Here is a 20,616-nt window from a genome sequence, read left to right on the forward strand (position 1 = left end):
CTCTCTCCTTTTCTCTTCTCAAAAACACACCAACTATAAAGAATTAGAAATGAATGAGCACAAATTCTCAGCTACCACATTTGTCAACATATCATCCCAGCTTCAACAACCAGATCACCATATGATCTCACCAGCACGACCCAAAGTCACTCCAATTCGATTTGAAAGGCAACCCAAACTAGCTCGCCACAGCAAATTCTTGACCTTTGGGGAAAGCATTAAGTTACAAAATTGAAATCAAAAACCAGATTTATCCTCCAAGAAAATATGATTGTATATAATAATGTATGAAAATGCAACATTAGTTAGAGCAATAAAGTACTCATTGAAGCATGTTTTTGTATCTAATAATATAAGGTAAATAACAAGTCTTATTTACACAAACATTCATCCTATTGGAATCTCATGACTTCGTTACAACTTTCAACTCATACCTGATCAACACCTTCTTCAATTATCTCACTACTCTCACATCTGGAATATGGGATATCTTGTACCAATCCTCCCCTACTTCCTTCTCACATTTCTGCTCCAGTTTTGGGCACTTCACAATAAACAATTTCTTTAGGTTGGTCAGCCTTTGCATGCTCATAGGAATACATTCCAAATCCGGACAACCTTTGATCTTGAACTCTTTAAGGGTAGTAAGATTTCCAAGCCAATCAGGCAATGATGCAAGCTCCCTAAGAAACGATAATTCCAAATATTCAAGTGAGGAGAGGTACTGCAACCCCTCTGGCAGAACAGCCAAGCTTTGAGGAGCATCATAGCTCCCTCTTATAATTAGATGTTAGATATGAGATGGTTAGGACCACTTGGAAAGCCTTCTTCAATCGCTGGACAATTACGAAGTTGTAGAGAGTTAAGCATAGTAAGATTCTTAAAACTTTCAGATAGTGAACTTAACTTTTTACAATCATATATGATAATACTCTGCAATGGACAATCTCGAAACATTCCCTCTGGTAGGCACTTGAGTTCGCGACAACTACTGATTTCTAAATCCTGTAGCGCATTAAGGCCAAGGAGGAAATCAGTAGGAAACTCTTGAATCTTTCCAAAATGAGAAATTGTAAGTTGTTGAAGAGATGTTAGTTTGTCAAAACGGGGAAGTTCTTGGCAGTTATGGCAATCAGTTAAAGTGATGCGAACAACACTTCCAAGAATGTCATTACAGAACCAAGATGGGAAATGGACACCCTTGTATTCAAACTCGTGGGAGGAGTAAGAGCTTCGAGTACGTCTTTTGCATTCTCTTCAGATATGTTTTCATTGTTGTTCCAAGACAAACGCAATCCTTTAAGTTTTCTTTTGGCTGATAGATTAGCAAATCTAGCTTCAATTGGACTCATGATCACATATTCTAAGTTGCTGATGTCTAGATCACCTCCTATGTTAAGGTCTTTCAATTCATTCAATTGACAACCTTTTCTCTTATCAACAATGAAATTTGTCAAAGTCTTTAAGCAACTTAGCTTCCCAATGTTTGGAGGTAGGTGTGATAATTTGTGACAATAATTAATGTAAAGATGGCGGAGACCTTTCAGGCGAATCATATGTTTGGGTAGCTTACGAAGATCATAGCAATGGCTTAGGTCTAAAGTCAACAAATGGTGTAGCAAACAAATGGAATCGGGGAGGACTTCAATACTACTACTTGAGAGATTCAAATAACGTACATGTTTCAAATTATTGACCAATGATGATATAGCTTTACTTGACATGGATAACTTAAATAAAAGGCCATTGTTATTGAAAGCGCGTAATGAGCGAAATTTCCAATCATTATCACAAGAGAATGAACCATTTGATACTGTCATGAATGTCCTTAAGGATTCAGTACTTGGTATGTTCAAAAATGGACCTGGTCCATCAAACATACAGATCAAGTGACGAACTCTTTTTGACAAGTTGACAGTAGTGTGAGTATCATCATTAACCAACACATTATGACATTTTTCACCCATTATAGATTGAGCTAGATCATGAAATAAATCATGCATCTTGACATGCCTGGTGCTTCCATCATACTGATCTTTCCCCTCTTGGAAAAATGATCTCCAACATAAATCATTAATCATCTCATTTCCAACGTCTTCCACCTCAAGATTGAGTTCTGGCTTTGAAGAAATCAACCCATTTGCCATCCAAAGATGAATTAATCGTGTCTTTTCTATTTCATGATCCTTTGGAAACGTAGCACAATAAGAGAAGCATCGTCTCTGCTCTACTGGAAGATGAAGGTAGCTTAATTTCAAAGCAGGCAAGATGGAAGCTTCTTCCTCTGGTAAATTCCAAAGCTCACTACGCATGACAGAAAGCCATTCTTCCTCGTGACTTTTGAAACACATTAAGCCTCCTAAAGCTTTTGCTGCTAATGGAACTCCCTTACACTTCTTCACTATCTCTTTTCCGATTTCCACAAGATTAGGTCGCTCTTCTCTATGGTTACCAAATGCACGTTGCTTGAATAATGACCAACAGTCATCTTCTGATAAACTACTCAATTCTTGCATTGGTGTTGTTCCCATAATGGATGCAACCTTTTTCAGACGAGTAGTGACAACAAGTGAAGCACCTTTTGATCCGCATTCCAATATGTATTTCAATTTGTCCCATTTCTCATGATCTTCATTCCAAACATCATCTAAAACAATCAAGAACCTCTTTCTTTGAAGCATGCCCTGAAGTCGTTTCTGCAGAGGATCCATCTCCAATGCTTCACAAGCACTTCCAGTTCCAGATTCTATGATAGCTTTGATCAATCTACGCACATCAAAGTCTTCAGAAACACAAACCCACATCTTCAGCTCAAAATGAATACTGACTCTTTCATCATTGAAGACCCATTGAGCAAGAGTTGTCTTTCCTATTCCCCCTAAACCAACAATACAAAAAACAGAAGTATCATTGCAGTTGATTGCATCATTAAGAAGAAACCCAACAACTCTCTCCTTGTCCTCGTCTCTCCCATACACATGTGGTTGAGTAATAACAGAACCAATCTGACAACTTTCTCTAATCTGATTTCGTCTCTCCCCAACATCAACCTCCCGCAAGTGAAAATTCATTCGCTCATTTCCAATATGATCCAATCTATCCCCAATCTCTCTCATCTTTCTAGCAATAACGTGACGAAAGTAAAGATGTTTAGGACTCAAACAAGATAAAGAAGATTGTACCTTACGGATCCATGAATGGTCATGTGCAAAACTCTCCTCCAATCGAAAGGCCTCTACTTCATAATCATCTAAAACATCCTCCAACTCAGAAGAAACATCTTCCAATTTTTGCAGCCAATTCTTGATAGGAAGATTTGTTGATTGTCTCTCTTCAGCATCTTCAATGACAGCAGAAATGGTTGAGAGGATGCTACACATCTTCTCCATCTCTTTCTCGACACCCAAAACAGATCCAATTTGCTTTTGGATGAGTGAGCTCAGATTCTCAAGCACAACAGTGAGAACAGCTTCAGCCATAATTCTCAAATGAGGAAAGCAAATGATAACACAGATCAAGAGAGTGAAATTAAGAACACGAGTGGAAGAGCATGAAAATGAGAAAGCTTAGACCAATGGTTTTGGTATAATTATTACAAGAAGAGCAACAAAGTCAATTCTCTGAATTGCTTTACACCTTTTTTGACCAAGAAAGTGAGTGTTAGGTGCTTATCATTATCATTGTTGGACTGTTAACATAATTGGTTGTTAGTTTCTTGGTTCTTTCCAATTAAACCATATTCTTATATAGTTCTCTTCTCTGTTCACAAAAAGCATAAAAGTCTTAACGCAAGATATATATGCATATACATATATATCTACAAATCTTGGAAGAAAACATGCAATTAGAATGGCAGTAATCATATATATTTGATGTATAATTTAGCAATAATAATAATCAAACACTCAATCAATCCAATGTAATGCAATAGACCAAAATTTAATCATAAAAATTGGAAATCAGAAAGTTTCTGTTTGACCCCATCTTTTGATTTCTAAAGATATAATATTTTTAAATAATGTTTCTACATAATTTGACTATTATGTGCACTGTGATGTGACTCATCAGAATCTATAATTTTATTTATAATTATTATTTTTATTTGTGCATTGTTAGAGAATTTTTATTCCAACCAAACACCAAACTACAAAGAATGAGAAAAACAAATATATTATGCAATACAACAGAGCCAAAAGGCATAACACAAACACACTGACACTGCAATACCCTTTCAAATATACACAAAAGGCTTTCCATTTAAATCCTTAACAGTACAAAGAAGGAACACCATCAGCCATTAACAGTGGCATTAAGTCTGAGGGAAGATCACCATCTACAAAAATACCATCAGTGAAAGTATAAGCAGCTCAGGCAAGCCAATGAATGTTTAACTAAAACTGGGACCTCATAGAAGTCTTGAACCACCAAAAGGGCAGTCTGTCTCCACCTCAGCCGGCTGCTGAGAACCTCTCTAATCCCAATCGCCTCGGCCAGTGCTGGTTCATCTCTGTTGCTCTTAGAAGGTTATTCAAGATTTCCTGTATTATATGAAACAAATATGTCATACTTAGAATTCCAAAATCTCAATGCTTTTCTGCAAAACATTCCAAAAATTGTGTCACATACCTTAGACAAATCAACATTAATATCATATCGGTATGGTATTGGACCCTTTAAAGTGCTTCACAGCTATGCTTGTGGCAAAAATATTGGAATTGGAAGGCAAAAAAAGGTAAATATTACTATTTATTTATATACTAGTTTGGAATTTCTTTGTGAACACAACTCCTTTGGTAAAAAGATTAATTAATTTGTTCTAATTTTATTGCTGAATTTTGTGCTGTATTGACAATTCATACTATACACAAATTAAAACTCATAAGATACACTGAGAATGAGAATGAATGTTTGATACTAAATATGAAGTTAGATGCAAAGAGGGACCTCATACAAGTCTGAGATTGACCATTAGATATTAGATTTAATGTCTAACCATATAGGGTAATGAACAAGTCTTGTTTTCACATACATTCATCATAATCATGTTGGCATCTCCCTTTGGCTCCTTCTCACCATCTGAACACAGAGTAGCAATGCAATGGTTTAGTACCACAGTACAACAGTCTGACTATATGATGGAATGCCAAATGATTATGATTTTCTTCTTAATTGGAATACATAAACAGTTTCTTACCACTTATTTGATAGTTCTACTGTACAACAATCTTGATGAAGAAAGGATTTTAGTGTTCCAACTTCATTATAAAGCTGAAAAAGAGCACAAGAAAGGTATAAGAAAAATAATTTTAATCTTGTGGATAAACATAGTAGAAGGTGATTCGAGATTTCCTGTATAAGATGAAACAAACATGTCATACTTGGAATTCTTTGAGCTCCATTGGATCATTTAATTCTAAATATTATGAGTCTGCACTTTTCAGAAAAGAGAAATTTCTTTTGAGTTTTATTTACCTGATAACATAGGATTTGTTTTCATTCTCTTAGAAGGCTGAGAACATGAAGATTCTACTCCTGTTTTGGGGCTATATATCATCCAAGATCTCAATGCTTTTCTGCAAAACATTCCAAAAATCATTTTCAAATACTCAATTTCAAAAGAAACCCAGCCCATCTTTATTGTTAGAAACCCATATAATTATCTCTTCTCAATCCCAGAAATGAAAAGTTAGCAATATAATCAACCATATATACAGAGATTTACAAAATTACAGTAAAAATCACATACCTTAGTTGCAGTATTTTAAAGTTTCTTCTTCTCTTTGTAGATCATCCTCTGCTGGATCATCTCAGTACTCTCACATCTGGAATATGAGATATGTTGTGCCAATCCTCCCCTACTTCCTTTTCACATCTCTGCTCTAGTTTTGGGCACTTATGAATATACAATGTCTTTAGGTTGGTCAGCCTTTGCATGCTCATAGGAATACATTCCATATCCGGACAACATATGATGTTTAACTCTTTAAGAGTTGTAAGATTTCCAAGCCAATCAGGCAACGATGCAAGCTCCGAGAACATGGATATTTTCAAATGTTCAAGTGAGGAGAGGTGCTGCAAGCTTTCGGGCAGAACAGGCAACCTTTGAGAAGCATCATAGGAGCCTCCTATATATAGATGTTGGAGAGATATGAGTTGATTAGGACCACTTGGAAAGCCTTCTTCAATTGCTGGACAATTATCAAGTTCTAGATGGTTAAGCATAGTAAGATTCTGAAAACTTTCAGATAGTGATCTTAACTTTTCACAATCAGCGATGCAAATTCTCTGCAACGAACAATCTCGAAACATTCCCTCTGGTAGGCACGTGAGTTCAGGACAACTTCTGATTTCTAGAAACTGTAGCGAATTAAGGTTGTGTAGCATATTTTGGGGAAGGGAAGTCAAATGACAATGCTCCATGTGAAGCTGAGTAAGACCATAGAGATTAGAGATGGATTCTAGTAACACTTGTCTCCCATCATCCACCCTCAGAGATTTAACAGATCCTAGTTTAGGTAAGCTCAATTTCGGGCATATAGTCACTTCCAAGGAAGACAAACATGGGAACATTTCATTTCCAACTTCATGCCTTGAAAATCCTTCCAAATTTGGTAAATTCACAATCTCAAGACTTTCTAAACATCCAAAGCTACTTCTTAAGTCTCCATGACTGTGAATAAACTGCACTAACTTCATTCTTGATACTTCAAGATATCGAAGAGATGTTAGTTTACCAAAATGCAGAAGTTCTCTACAGTTATGGCAATAAGATAAAGTGATGCGAACAACACTTCCAAGGATGTCATCACGGAACCAAGACGAGAAGTGAGCACCTTTGTAATAGTGAATTTCCAACCATTTCAAACTCGCGGGAGGAGCAAGAGCTTCGAGTACCTCTTTTGCATTCTCTTCAGATTCCTCTTCATTGTTATTCCAACATAAATACAGTCCTTCTAGACTTCTTTTGGCTGATAGATTAGCAAATCTAGCTTCAATTGGATTCATGATCACATTTTCTAGGTTCCTGATGTGTAGAACACCTCCTATGTTCAGGTCTTTCAATTCATCCAATTGACAACCTTTTTTTTTATCCACAATGAAATTTGTCAAAGTCTTTAAGCAACTTAGCTTCCCAATGTTTGGTGGTAGGTGTGATAATTTGTCACAAAAAATTATGTAAAGATGGCGCAGACCTTTCAAGCGAATCATGTGTTTGGGTAGCTTACGAAGTTCATAACAAAAGCTTAGGTTTAAAGTCAACAAATGGTGTAGCAAGCAAATAGAATCAGGGAGGACTTCAATACTAATATGTGAGAGATTCAAATAGCGTACATGTTTCAAATTACTGACCAATGATGATATAGACGCTTTATGAATAACAACATAGCTCCTATCAAACGCTCGTAATGAGCAAAAATTCCAATAATTATCACAAGCGGTTGAATCATTTGATAATGTCATGATTGTCCTTAAGGATTTAGTACTTGGTATGTTAGAAAATGACCCCAATCCACTAAACGTGCATGTCAAGTGACGAACTCTTTCTGACAAGTTGATAGTATGAGTATCATCATTAACCTCCACACTACGACATTTGTCACCCATTATAGATTGAGCTAGATCATGAAATAAATCATGCATCTTGAAATAGTAGATACTTCCGTCAAAACCCATCACTGTGCCCTCATCAAGAAATGATCTCCAACATAAATCATTAATCATCTCATTTCCAACATCTTCCACCTCAAGTTCAAGTTCTGGCTTCGAAGAAATCAACCCATTTGCCATCCAAAGGTGAATTAACATTGTCTTTATTATTTTGTGATCCTTTGGAAATATAGCACAATAAGAGAAACATCGTCTCTGCTCTACTGGAAGATGAAGGTAGCTTAACTTCAAAGCAGGCAAGATGGAAGCTTTATCCTCCGGTAAATTCCAAAGCTCACTACGCATAACAGAAAGCCACACCTCCTCCTCTCCACTTTTGAAACACATTAAGCCTCCTAAAGCTTTTGCTGCTAATGGAACTCCCTTGCACTTCTTCACTATCTCTTTTCCGATATTCACAAGGTTAGGTCGCTCTTCTCTGTGGTTACCAAATGCACGTTGCTTGAATAATAACCAACAGTCATCGTCTGATAAACCAGTCAAGTAGTGATGAGTTGGTGTTGTTCCCATAATGAATGCAACCTTTTTCGAACGAGTAGTGACAACCACCGAAGCACCTTTTGATCCGCATTCCAATACATATTTCAATTTGTCCCATTCCTCATGATCTTCATTCCACACATCATCCAAAACAATCAAGAATCTCTTTCTTTGAAGCATGTTCTGAAGTTGTCTCTGCAAAGGATCCATTTCCATTGCTTCACAAGGACGCCCATTTCCAGATTCTATGATAGCTTTGATCAATTTACGCACATCAAAGTCTTCAAAAACACAAACCCATATCTTCAACTCAAAATGCTCATTGAGCCTTTCATCATTGAAGACCCATTGAGCAAGAGTTGTCTTTCCCATGCCTCCTAAACCAACAATACAGTAAACAGAAGTATCACTGCAATTGATGGCATCATTAACTAAGAACCCAACAACTCTCTCCTTGTCCTCTTCTCTCCCATACACATGTGGTTGAGTAATAACAGAACCAGTTTGACGACTTTCTCTAATTTGATTCCGTCTCTCCCCAACATCAACCTCTCGCAAGTGAAAATGAACTCGCTCATTTGCAATCTGATCTAATCTATCCTCAATCTCTTTTATCTTTTTAGCAATATTGTGACGAAAGTAAAGATGCTTAGGACTCAAACAAGACAAAGAAGATTGTACCTTACGAATCCACTTATGGTGATCATATTGTAGATGACTCTGATCCATTCGAAAGGCCTCTGCTTCGCAATCATCCAAAACATCCTCCAACTCAGAAGATACATCTTCCAACTTTTGTAGCCAATTCTTGATAGCACGATTAGTTGATTGTCTCTCCTCAGCATCTTCAATGACAGCAGAAATGGTTGAGAGCATGCTACACATCTTCTCCATCTCTTTCTCCACACCCAAAATAGATCCAACTTGCTTTTGGATCAGCAAGCTCAGATTCTCAAGCACAACAGTGAGAACAGCTTCAGCCATGAAGCCTGGTCAGTTGAGAAAAAGCAGTTGATATATCAAAGTTTAAACACGGTTAGAAAATCGAGCAAGCAAAGTTATCAATCAAATTGTTCAAACTTCAAACTTTTTGGATCCTTTCTTATCTTTAAGCATATACAACCTATATTTAACATCTCTTTTAACTTTGTTCACTATACTAGAAGTTGTATTTAAGAAATTGAAAATCAAACAAATTATTCCTATTCCTCCAAATGTGATATATTGTGGCAGCCAAGCACAATACTCTAATTCTCTCGACAGACCACAACCAAGAAACCAAGAAAACCAGCTGTTGAAGACCAAACCTTGAAGCCCAGCCACCTGAAAATATCCTCTAACACCAAAGAAGTTCTGGGTTTGACTTAGATTTTCAAAATTCTTTAACTATATATGTTGATTTTTTTTCAATAATTAAAATATTTTTCAGAAATTTTGTGGAAAGATGGTTGGTAAATTCAAACTCATTTATCTCAAAAAATTAGCGAGTTAATACTGAGGTTCAAGAAACATGAGCTTTCTCTATGTCTACATTTTTTCTCTCAAAATTGCTACATAATATTATATTATATTTACTATGAAAATATGAAACTTAAAATTTACATATAAGAGAATTTATATAATACTCAAAACCCAAACAAGAGAGTGTAATTAGCAATGTGGGAGTCAAGAGAAAACCCACATCAAATAACTTATTCAAGAAAATAACCAAATTAAAAAAATTGGCAATAGCTTCATTCTAGATTCACCAAACTGATCTCAGTACTCTCACATGTGGAATATGGGATATGTATTGTGTCAATTCTCTCCAATGAAAGCTCCAATCAAATATTCAAGTGAGGAGCAGAGCAACCATTGCATGACAATAACTGAGTTGTAGATAGTTAATCATAGTAAGATTCTGAAAACTTTGAGAGAGTGATCTTAATTAACATTAATTATACAATAGTTTATATGATAATATTCTCTGTAATGAACAATCTTTTGGGGATGGGAATTCAAACCACAACCAACCATCCATTTAAACACATGCAAAGAAGACAAACATGGGAACATTTCATTTCCAACTTCATGCCTTGAAAATCCTTCCGAATTCGGTAAATCAAATTCACCATTGCAGAGTTGTGAAGACCCAATTTGGAAGATCCCGTAGCTGTTAAGGATGTTTGTGGCAAAAAAACCATGAGGGTACACACTCTTTGGCGTTTTGGTTTTTAGTAATTGTTTGAATTTTATTTTTAACAATGTAAACTATGAAAGTTTACAGATTGTCCGGAAAAATAATTCTATTGAATATGTTATGAGAGGACTATTGAGTAACCCCTAATCTAAACCAACCATACAAAACAATAGAATACAAGTGTCATTACAATTGGATTGATAGAAACCCAACAACAATTCATACAATCACACTTACATATATTAATTTGTTCTAATTTTATTGCTGAATTTTTATTTCTATTCCAACAAAACACCTGTTAGTTAGTTGGCTTTGTCAACTGTATTGTATTCTGTTATGTTGCAGCATAGCTTTTACTTCATTTGATCTTGCCTTGTATATATTTGACCAATTCAGTAATGAAAATACTCTTCATTCATTTACTCTCTCTCTCTCCTTCTCTCTTCTCAAAAACACACCAACTATAAAGAATGAGAAATGAATGAGCACAAATTCTCAGCTACCACATTTGTCAACATATCATCCCAGCTTCAACAACCAGATCACCATATGATCTGACCAGCACGACCCAAAGTCACTCCAATTCGATTTGAAAGGCAACCTAAACTAGCTCGCCACAGCAAATTCTTGACCTTTGGTGGAAGCATTAAGTTACAAAATTGAAATCAAAAACCAGATTTATCCTCCAAGAAAATATGATTGTATATAATAATGTATGAAAATGCAACATTAGTTAGAGCAATAGAGTACTCATTGAAGCATGTTTTTGTATCTAATAATATAAGGTAATTAACAAGTCTTATTTACACAAACATTCATCATATTGGCATCTCATGACTTCGTTACAACTTTCAATTACATACCTAATCAACACCTTCTTCAATTATCTCACTACTCTCACATCTGGAATATGCAATATCTTGTACCAATCCTCCCCTACTTCCTTCTCACATTTCTGCTCCAGTTTTGGGCACTTCACAATAAACAATTTCATTAGGTTGGTCAGCCTTTGCATGCTCATAGGAATACATTCCAAATCCGGACAACCTTTGATCTTGAACTCTTTAAGGGTAGTAAGATTTCCAAGCCAATCAGGCAACAATGCAAGCTCCCTAAGAAAAGATAATTCCAAATATTCAAGTGAGGAGAGGTGCTGCAACCCCTCTGGCAGAATAGCCAAGCTTTGAGGAGCATCATAGCTCCCTCTTATAATTAGAAGTTGGAGAGATATGAGATGGTTAAGACCACTTGGAAAGCCTTCTTCAATCGCTGGACAATTATGAAGTTGTAGAGAGTTAAGCATAGTAAGATTCTTAAAACTTTCAGATAGTGATCTTAACTTTTTACAATCATATATGATAATACTCTGCAATGGACAATCTCGAAACATTCTCTCTGGTAGGCACTTGAGTTCGCGACAACTACTGATTTCTAAATCCTGTAGCGCATTAAGGCCAAAGAGGAAATCAGTAGGCAAGTCTTGAATCTTTCCAAAATGAGAAATTGTAAGTTGTTGAAGAGATGTTAGTTTGCCAAAACGGGGAAGTTCTAGGCAGTTATGGCAATCAGTTAAAGTGATGCGAACAACACTTCCAAGAATGTCATTACAGAACCAAGATGGGAAATGGACACCCTTGTAAGTGTCAATTTCTAACCATTTCAAACTCGTGGGAGGAGTAAGAGCTTCGAGTACGTCTTTTGCATTCTCTTCAGATATGTTTTCATTGTTGTTCCAAGACAAACGCAATCCTTTAAGGTTTCTTTTGGCTGATAGATTAGCAAATCTAGCTTCAATTGGAGTCATGATCACATTTTCTAAGTTGCTGATGTCAAGATCACCTCCTATGTTAAGGTCTTTCAATTCATTCAATTGACAACCTTTTCTCTTATCAACAATGAAATTTGTCAAAGTCTTTAAGCAACTTAGCTTCCCAATATTTTGAGGTAGGTGTGATAATTTGTGACAATAATTAATGTAAAGATGGCGGAGACCTTTCAGGCGAATCATATGTTTGGGTAGCTTACAAAGATCATAGCAATGGCTTAGGTCTAAAGTCAACAAATGGTGTAGCAAACAAATGGAATCGGGGAGGACTTCAATACTACTACTTGAGAGATTCAAATAACGTACATGTTTCAAATTACTGACCAATGATGATATAGCTCTACTTGACATGGATAACTTAAATAAAAGGCCATTGTTACTGAAAGCGCGTAATGAGCGAAATTTCCAATCATTATCACAAGAGAATGAACCATTTGATACTGTCATGAATGTCCTTAAGGATTCAGTACTTGGTATGTTCGAAAATGGACCTGATCCATCAAACATACAGATCAAGTGACGAACTCTTTTTGACAAGTTGACAGTAGTGTGAGTATCATCATTAACCAACACATTATGACATTTTTCACCCATTATAGATTGAGCTAGATCATGAAATAAATCATGCATCTTGACATGCCTGATGCTTCCATCATACTGATCTTTCCCCTCTTGGAAAAATGATCTCCAACATAAATCATTAATCATCTCATTTCCAACGTTTTCCACCTCAAGATTGAGTTCTGGCTTCGAAGAAATCAACCCATTTGCCATCCAAAGATGAATTAATCGTGTCTTTTCTATTTCATGATCCTTTGGAAACGTAGCACAATAAGAGAAGCATCGTCTCTGCTCTACTGGAAGATGAAGGTAGCTTAATTTCAAAGCAGGCAAGATAGAAGCTTCTTCCTCTGGTAAATTCCAAAGCTCACTACGCATGACAGAAAACCACTCTTCCTCGTCACTTTTGAAATACATTAAGCCTCCTAAAGCTTTTGCTGCTAATGGAACTCCCTTACACTTCTTCACTATCTCTTTTCCGATTTCCACAAGATTAGGTCGCTCTTCTCTATGGTTACCAAATGCACGTTGCTTGAATAATGACCAACAGTCCTCTTCTGATAAACTACTCAATTCCTGCATTGGTGTTGTTCCCATAATGGATGCAACCTTTTTCAGACGAGTAGTGACAACAAGTGAAGCACCTTTTGATCCACATTCCAATATGTATTTCAATTTGTCCCATTTCTCATGATCTTCATTCCAAACATCATCTAAAACAATCAAGAACCTCTTTCTTTGAAGCATGCCCTGAAGTCGTTTCTGCAGAGGATCCATCTCCAATGCTTCACAAGCACTTCCAGTTCCAGATTCTATGATAGCTTTGATCAATCTACGCAGATCAAAGTCTTCAGAAACACAAACCCACATCTTCAACTCAAAATGAATACTGATTCTTTCATCATTGAAGACCCATTGAGCAAGAGTTGTCTTTCCTATTCCCCCTAAACCAACAATACAAAAAACAGAAGTATCATTGCAGTTGATTGCATCATTAAGAAGAAACCCAACAACTCTCTCCTTGTCCTCGTCTCTCCCATACACATGTGGTTGAGTAATAACAGAACTAGTCTGACGACTTTCTCTAATCTGATTTCGTCTCTCCCCAACATCAATCTCCCGCAAGTGAAAATTCATTCGCTCATTTCCAATATGATCCAATCTATCCCCAATCTCTCTCATCTTTCTAGCAATAACGTGAAGAAAGTAAAGATGCTTAGGACTCAAACAAGATAAAGAAGATTGTACCTTACGAATCCATGAATGGTCTTGTGCAAAACTCTCCTCCAATCGAAAGGCCTCTACTTCACAATCATCTAAAACATCCTCCAACTCAGAAGAAACATCTTCCAATTTTTGCAGCCAATTCTTGATAGGAAGATTTGTTGATTGTCTCTCTTCAGTATCTTCAATGACAGCAGAAATGGTTGAGAGGATGCTACACATCTTCTCCATCTCTTTCTCGACACCCAAAACAGATCCAATTTGCTTTTGGATGAGTGAGCTCAGATTCTCAAGCACAACAGTGAGAACAGCTTCAGCCATAATTCTCAAATGAGGAAAGCAAATGATAACACAGAGCAAGAGAGTGAAATTAAGAACATGAGTGCAAGAGCATGAAAATGAGAAAGCTTAGGCCAATGGTTTTGGTATAATTATTACAAGAAGAGCAACAAAGTCAATTCTCTGAATTGCTTTACACCTTTTTTGACCAAGAAAGTGAGTGTTAGGTGCTTATCATTATCATTGTTGGACTGTTAACATAATTGGTTGTTAGTTTCTTGGTTCTTTCCAATTAAACCATATTCTTATCTAGTTCTCTTCTCTGTTCACAAAAAGCATAAAAGTCTTAACACAAGATATATATGCATATACATATATATCTACAAATCTTGGAAGAAAACATGCAATTAGAATGGCAGTAATCATACATATTTGATGTATAATTTAGCAATAATAATAATCAAACACTCAATCAATCCAATGTAATGCAATAGACCAAAATTTAATCATAAAAATTGGAAATCAGAAAGTTTCTGTTTGACCCCATCTTTTGATTTCTAAAGATTTAATATTTTTAAATAATGTTTCTACATAATTTGACTATTATCTGTACTGTGATGTGACTCATCAGAATCTATAATTTTATTTATAATTATTATTTTTATTTGTGCATTGTTAGAGAATTTTTATTCCAACCAAACACCAAACTACAAAGAATGAGAAAAACAAATATATTATGCAATACAACAGAGCCAAAAGGCATAACACAAACACACTGACACTGCAATACCCTTTCAAATATACACAAAAGGCTTTCCATTTAAATCCTTAACAGTACAAAGAAAGAACACCATCAGCCATTAACAGTGGCATTAAGTCTGAGGCAAGATCACCCTCTACTACAAAAATACCATCAGTGAAAGTATAAGCAGCTCAGGCAAGCCAATGAATGTTTAACTAAAACTGGGACCTCATAGAAGTCTTGAACCACCAAAAGGGCAGTCTGTCTCCACCTCAGCTGGCTGCTGAGAACCTCTCTAATCCCAATCGCCTCGGCCAGTGCTGGTTCATCTCTGTTGCTCTTAGAAGGTTATTCAAGATTTCCTGTATTATATGAAACAAATATGTCATACTTAGAATTCCAAAATCTCAATGCTTTTCTGCAAAACATTCCAAAAATTGTGTCACATACCTTAGACAAATCAACATTAATATCATATCGGTATGGTATTGGACCCTTTAAAGTGCTTCACAACTATGCTTGTGGCAAAAATATTGGAATTGGAAGGCAAAAAAAGGTAAATATTACTAAATATTTATATACTAGTTTGGAATTTCTTTGTGAACACAACTCCTTTGGTAAAAGATTAATTAATTTGTTCTAATTTTATTGCTGAATTTTGTGCTGTATTGACAATTCATACAATACACAAATTAAAACTCATAAGATACACTCAGAATGAGAATGAGAATGAATGTTTGATACTAAATCTGAAGTTAGATACAAAGAGGGACCTCATACAAGTCTGAGATTGACCATTAGATATTAGATTTAATGTCTAACCATATAGTGTAATTAACAAGTCATATTTTCACATACATTCATCATAATCATGTTGGCATCTCCCTTTGGCTCCTTCTCACCATCTGAACACAGAGTAGCAATGCAATGGTTTAGTACCACAGTACAACAGTCTGACTATATGATGGAATGCCAAATGATTATGATTTTCTTCTTAATTGGAATACATAAACAGTTTCTTACCACTTATTTGATAGTTCTACTGTACAACAATCTTGATGAAGAAAGGATTTTAGTGTTCCAACTTCATTATAAAGCTGAAAAAGAGCACAAGAAAGGTATAAGAAAAATAATTTTAATCTTGTGGATAAACATAGTAGAAGGTGATTCGAGATTTCCTGTATAAGATGAAACAAACATGTCATACTTGGAATTCTTTGAGCTCCATTGGATCATTTAATTCTAAATATTATGAGTCTGCACTTTTCAGAAAAGAGAAATTTCTTTTGAGTTTTATTTACCTGATAACATAGGATTTGTTTTCATTCTCTTAGAAGGCTGAGAACATGAAGATTCTACTCCTGTTTTGGGGCTATATATCATCCAACATCTCAATGCTTTTCTGCAAAACATTCCAAAAATCATTTTCAAATACTCAATTTCAAAAGAAACCCAGCTCATCTTTATTGTTAGAAACCCATATATAGTTATCTCTTCTCAATCCCAGAAATGAAAAATTAGCAATATAATCAACAATATATACAGAGATTTACAAAATCACATACCTTAGTTGCAATATTTTAAAGTTTCTTCTTCTCTTTGTAGATCATCCTCTGCTGGATCATCTCAGTACTCTCACATGTGGAATATGAGATATGTTGTGCCAATCCTCCCCTACTTCCTTTTCACATCTCTGCTCTAGTTTTGGGCACTTATGAATATACAATGTCTTTAGGTTGGTCAGCCTTTGCATGCTCATAGGAATACATTCCATATCCGGACAACATATGATGTTTAACTCTTTAAGAGTTGTAAGATTTCCAAGCCAATCAGGCAACGATGCAAGCTCCGAGAACATGGATATTTTCAAATGTTCAAGTGAGGAAAGGTGCTGCAAGCTTTCGGGCAGAACAGGCAACTTTTGAGAAGCATCATAGGAGCCTCCTATATATAGATGTTGGAGAGATATGAGTTGATTAGGACCACTTGGAAAGCCTTCTTCAATTGCTGGACAATTATCAAGTTCTAGATGGTTAAGCATAGTAAGATTCTGAAAACTTTCAGATAGTGATCTTAACTTTTCACAATCAGCGATGCAAATTCTCTGCAACGAACAATCTCGAAACATTCCCTCTGGTAGGCACGTGAGTTCAGGACAACTTCTGATTTCTAGAAACTGTAGCGAATTAAGGTTGTGTAGCATATTTTGGGGAAGGGAAGTCAAATGACAACGCTCCATGTGAAGCTGAGTAAGACCATAGAGATTAGAGATGGATTCTAGTAACACTTGTCTCCCATCATCCACCCTCAGAGATTTAACAGATCCTAGTTTAGGTAAGCTCAATTTCGGGCATATAGTCACTTCCAAGGAAGACAAACATGGGAACATTTCATTTCCAACTTCATGCCTTGAAAATCCTTCCAAATTTGGTAAATTCACAATCTCAAGACTTTCTAAACATCCAAAGCTACTTCTTAAGTCTCCGTGACTGTGAATAAACTGCACTAACTTCATTCTTGATACTTCAAGATATCGAAGAGATGTTAGTTTACCAAAATGCGGAAGTTCTCTACAGTTATGGCAATAAGATAAAGTGATGCGAACAACACTTCCAAGAATGTCATCACGGAACCAAGACGAGAAGTGGGCACCTTTGTAATAGTGAATTTCCAACCATTTCAAACTCGTGGGAGGAGCAAGAGCTTCAAGTACCTCTTTTGCATTCTCTTCAGATTCCTCTTCATTGTTATTCCAACATAAATACAGTCCTTCTAGACTTCTTTTGGCTGATAGATTAGCAAATCTAGCTTCAATTGGATTCATGATCACATTTTCTAGGTTCCTGATGTGTAGAACACCTCCTATGTTCAGGTCTTTCAATTCATCCAATTGACAACCTTTTTTTTTATCCACAATGAAATTTGTCAAAGTCTTTAAGCAACTTAGCTTCCCAATGTTTGGTGGTAGGTGTGATAATTTGTCACAAAAAATTATGTAAAGATGGCGCAGACCTTTCAAGCGAATCATGTGTTTGGGTAGCTTACGAAGTTCATAACAAAAGCTTAGGTTTAAAGTCAACAAATGGTGTAGCAAACAAATGGAATCAGGGAGGACTTCAATACTAGTATGTGAGAGATTCAAATAGCGTACATGTTTCAAATTACTGACCAATGATGATATAGACGCTTTATGAATAACAACATAGCTCCTATCAAACGCTCGTAATGAGCAAAAATTCCAATAATTATCACAAGCGATTGAATCATTTGATAATGTCATGATTGTCCTTAAGGATTTAGTACTTGGTATGTTAGAAAATGACCCTAATCCACTAAACGTGCATGTCAAGTGACGAACTCTTTCTGACAAGTTGATAGTATGAGTATCATCATTAACCTCCACACTACGACATTTGTCACCCATTATAGATTGAGCTAGATCATGAAATAAATCATGCATCTTGAAATAGTAGATACTTCCGTCAAAACCCATCACTGTGCCCTCATCAAGAAATGATCTCCAACATAAATCATTAATCATCTCATTTCCAACATCTTCCACCTCAAGTTCAAGTTCTGGCTTCGAAGAAATCAACCCATTTGCCATCCAAAGGTGAATTAACATTGTCTTTATTATTTTGTGATCCTTTGGAAATATAGCACAATAAGAGAAACATCGTCTCTGCTCTACTGGAAGATGAAGGTAGCTTAACTTCAAAGCAGGCAAGATGGAAGCTTTATCCTCCGGTAAATTCCAAAGCTCACTACGCATAACAGAAAGCCACACCTCCTCCTCTTCACTTTTGAAACACATTAAGCCTCCTAAAGCTTTTGCTGCTAATGGAACTCCCTTGCACTTCTTCACTATCTCTTTTCCGATATTCACAAGGTTAGGTCGCTCTTCTCTGTGGTTACCAAATGCACGTTGCTTGAATAATAACCAACAGTCATCGTCTGATAAACCAGTCAAGTAGTGATGCGTTGGTGTTGTTCCCATAATGAAGGCAACCTTTTTCGAACGAGTAGTGACAACCACCGAAGCACCTTTTGATCCGCATTCCAATACATATTTCAATTTGTCCCATTCCTCATGATCTTCATTCCACACATCATCCAAAACAATCAAGAATCTCTTTCTTTGAAGCATGTTCTGAAGTCGTCTCTGCAAAGGATCCATTTCCATTGCTTCACAAGGACGCCCATTTCCAGATTCTATGATAGCTTTGATCAATTTACGCACATCAAAGTCTTCAGAAACACAAACCCATATCTTCAACTCAAAATGCTCATTGAGCCATTCATCATTGAAGACCCATTGAGCAAGAGTTGTCTTTCCCATTCCTCCTAAACCAACAATACAGTAAACAGAAGTATCACTGCAATTGATGGCATCATTAACTAAGAACCCAACAACTCTCTCCTTGTCCTCTTCTCTCCCATACACATGTGGTTGAGTAATAACAGAACCAGTTTGACGACTTTCTCTAATTTGATTCCGTCTCTCCCCAACATCAACCTCTTGCAAGTGAAAATGAACTCGCTCATTTGCAATCTGATCTAATCTATCCTCAATCTCTTTCATCTTTTTAGCAATATTGTGACGAAAGTAAAGATGCTTAGGACTCAAACAAGACAAAGAAGATTGTACCTTACGAATCCACTTATGGTGATCATATTGTAGATGATTCTGATCCATTCGAAAGGCCTCTGCTTCGCAATCATCCAAAACATCCTCCAACTCAGAAGATACATCTTCCAACTTTTGTAGCCAATTCTTGATAGCACGATTAGTTGATTGTCTCTCCTCAGCATCTTCAATGACAGCAGAAATGGTTGAGAGCATGCTACACATCTTCTCCATCTCTTTCTCCACACCCAAAATAGATCCAACTTGCTTTTGGATCAGCAAGCTTAGATTCTCAAGCACAACAGTGAGAACAGCTTCAGCCATGAAGCCTGGTCAGTTGAGAAAAAGCAGTTGATATATCAAAGTTTAAACACGGTTAGAGATCAAGCAAGCAAAGTAATCAATCAAATTGTACAAACTTCAAGCTAATCTACAAAATTGGTTGAAACAAAGTCTTTTTGTTTTTTCATTTATTTTTTTTTTTTAGGAAAATGGAAACAAAGTCTTTGACTAGGCTGAGACAATATGACAAGGCAACCTATCATGGCCATGGTAGGTAGGATTCAATTTGTTACATTATTATACTCTTAATTATTTTAATTTGACCTTTTTATGTTATATTATTTATCACTGTAATGATAACTTACACTCACCAGTCACCACTATTGAGTATTAGTTGGTTTAGGAACGTCGTTATTCATTATTTGTGAGCCAAATCAAAGAGTCCACAATTTGATACGACAGACAAGTAAAAAACAACAGTACACCACCAGATGATCTTGTAAGAGAATATGCGATAATAGAATAAAATAGAATAATAATCAAAGACTCAACCACAAGGGACAAAGGATATGGAAATATTTAAAAAATTCAAAGGAAGGTACTAAATGACTAAATACACTTTGTTGTGTTGTGTTGTGTCTATAACAATTTTTATAAGAATGGAATGAGAGTTACCAGCAGCATAATTTGAATCCTACTACAAACAAGCCTTGGAATTGGAAAACATTACCAGCCAAATCATGTGTGAG

At 36.1% G+C, this 20,616-nt stretch overlaps 4 protein-coding genes across 4 annotated transcripts; all 4 read right to left on the reverse strand.

Moving 5' to 3' along the window:
* Positions 1-249: 249 nt before the first annotated feature.
* LOC115718538 (putative disease resistance protein RGA3) lies at positions 250-3,790 on the reverse strand. The gene has a single exon (XM_061109756.1). The coding sequence runs from the start codon at positions 3,477-3,479 to the stop codon at positions 1,137-1,139; it is 2,343 nt and encodes a 780-aa protein (XP_060965739.1). The 5' UTR covers positions 3,480-3,790; the 3' UTR covers positions 250-1,136.
* A 409-nt stretch (positions 3,791-4,199) lies between these two features.
* On the reverse strand, positions 4,200-9,134 carry LOC115719364 (putative disease resistance protein RGA3). The gene is made up of 5 exons (XM_061109757.1): positions 5,747-9,134; positions 5,473-5,573; positions 5,195-5,268; positions 5,030-5,076; positions 4,200-4,538 (listed from the first exon to the last, which is right to left on the reverse strand). The coding sequence occupies exon 1, from the start codon at positions 9,130-9,132 to the stop codon at positions 5,803-5,805; it is 3,330 nt and encodes a 1,109-aa protein (XP_060965740.1). The 5' UTR covers positions 9,133-9,134; the 3' UTR covers positions 4,200-4,538; positions 5,030-5,076; positions 5,195-5,268; positions 5,473-5,573; positions 5,747-5,802.
* A 1,940-nt stretch (positions 9,135-11,074) lies between these two features.
* LOC115719128 (putative disease resistance protein RGA3) lies at positions 11,075-14,645 on the reverse strand. The gene has a single exon (XM_061109758.1). It carries the CDS (start codon positions 14,256-14,258, stop codon positions 11,211-11,213), a length of 3,048 nt encoding a protein of 1,015 aa, XP_060965741.1. The 5' UTR covers positions 14,259-14,645; the 3' UTR covers positions 11,075-11,210.
* Positions 14,646-14,978: 333 nt separating this feature from the next.
* LOC133028995 (putative disease resistance protein RGA3) lies at positions 14,979-20,285 on the reverse strand. The gene is made up of 4 exons (XM_061109760.1): positions 16,524-20,285; positions 16,260-16,360; positions 15,982-16,055; positions 14,979-15,863 (listed from the first exon to the last, which is right to left on the reverse strand). The coding sequence occupies exon 1, from the start codon at positions 19,907-19,909 to the stop codon at positions 16,580-16,582; it is 3,330 nt and encodes a 1,109-aa protein (XP_060965743.1). The 5' UTR covers positions 19,910-20,285; the 3' UTR covers positions 14,979-15,863; positions 15,982-16,055; positions 16,260-16,360; positions 16,524-16,579.
* Between the last annotated feature and the right edge of the window lie 331 nt (positions 20,286-20,616).

The sequence above is a fragment of the Cannabis sativa genome, chromosome 2 (genome assembly GCF_029168945.1).
Source record: "Cannabis sativa cultivar Pink pepper isolate KNU-18-1 chromosome 2, ASM2916894v1, whole genome shotgun sequence".
Taxonomy (NCBI): Eukaryota; Viridiplantae; Streptophyta; class Magnoliopsida; order Rosales; family Cannabaceae; genus Cannabis; species Cannabis sativa.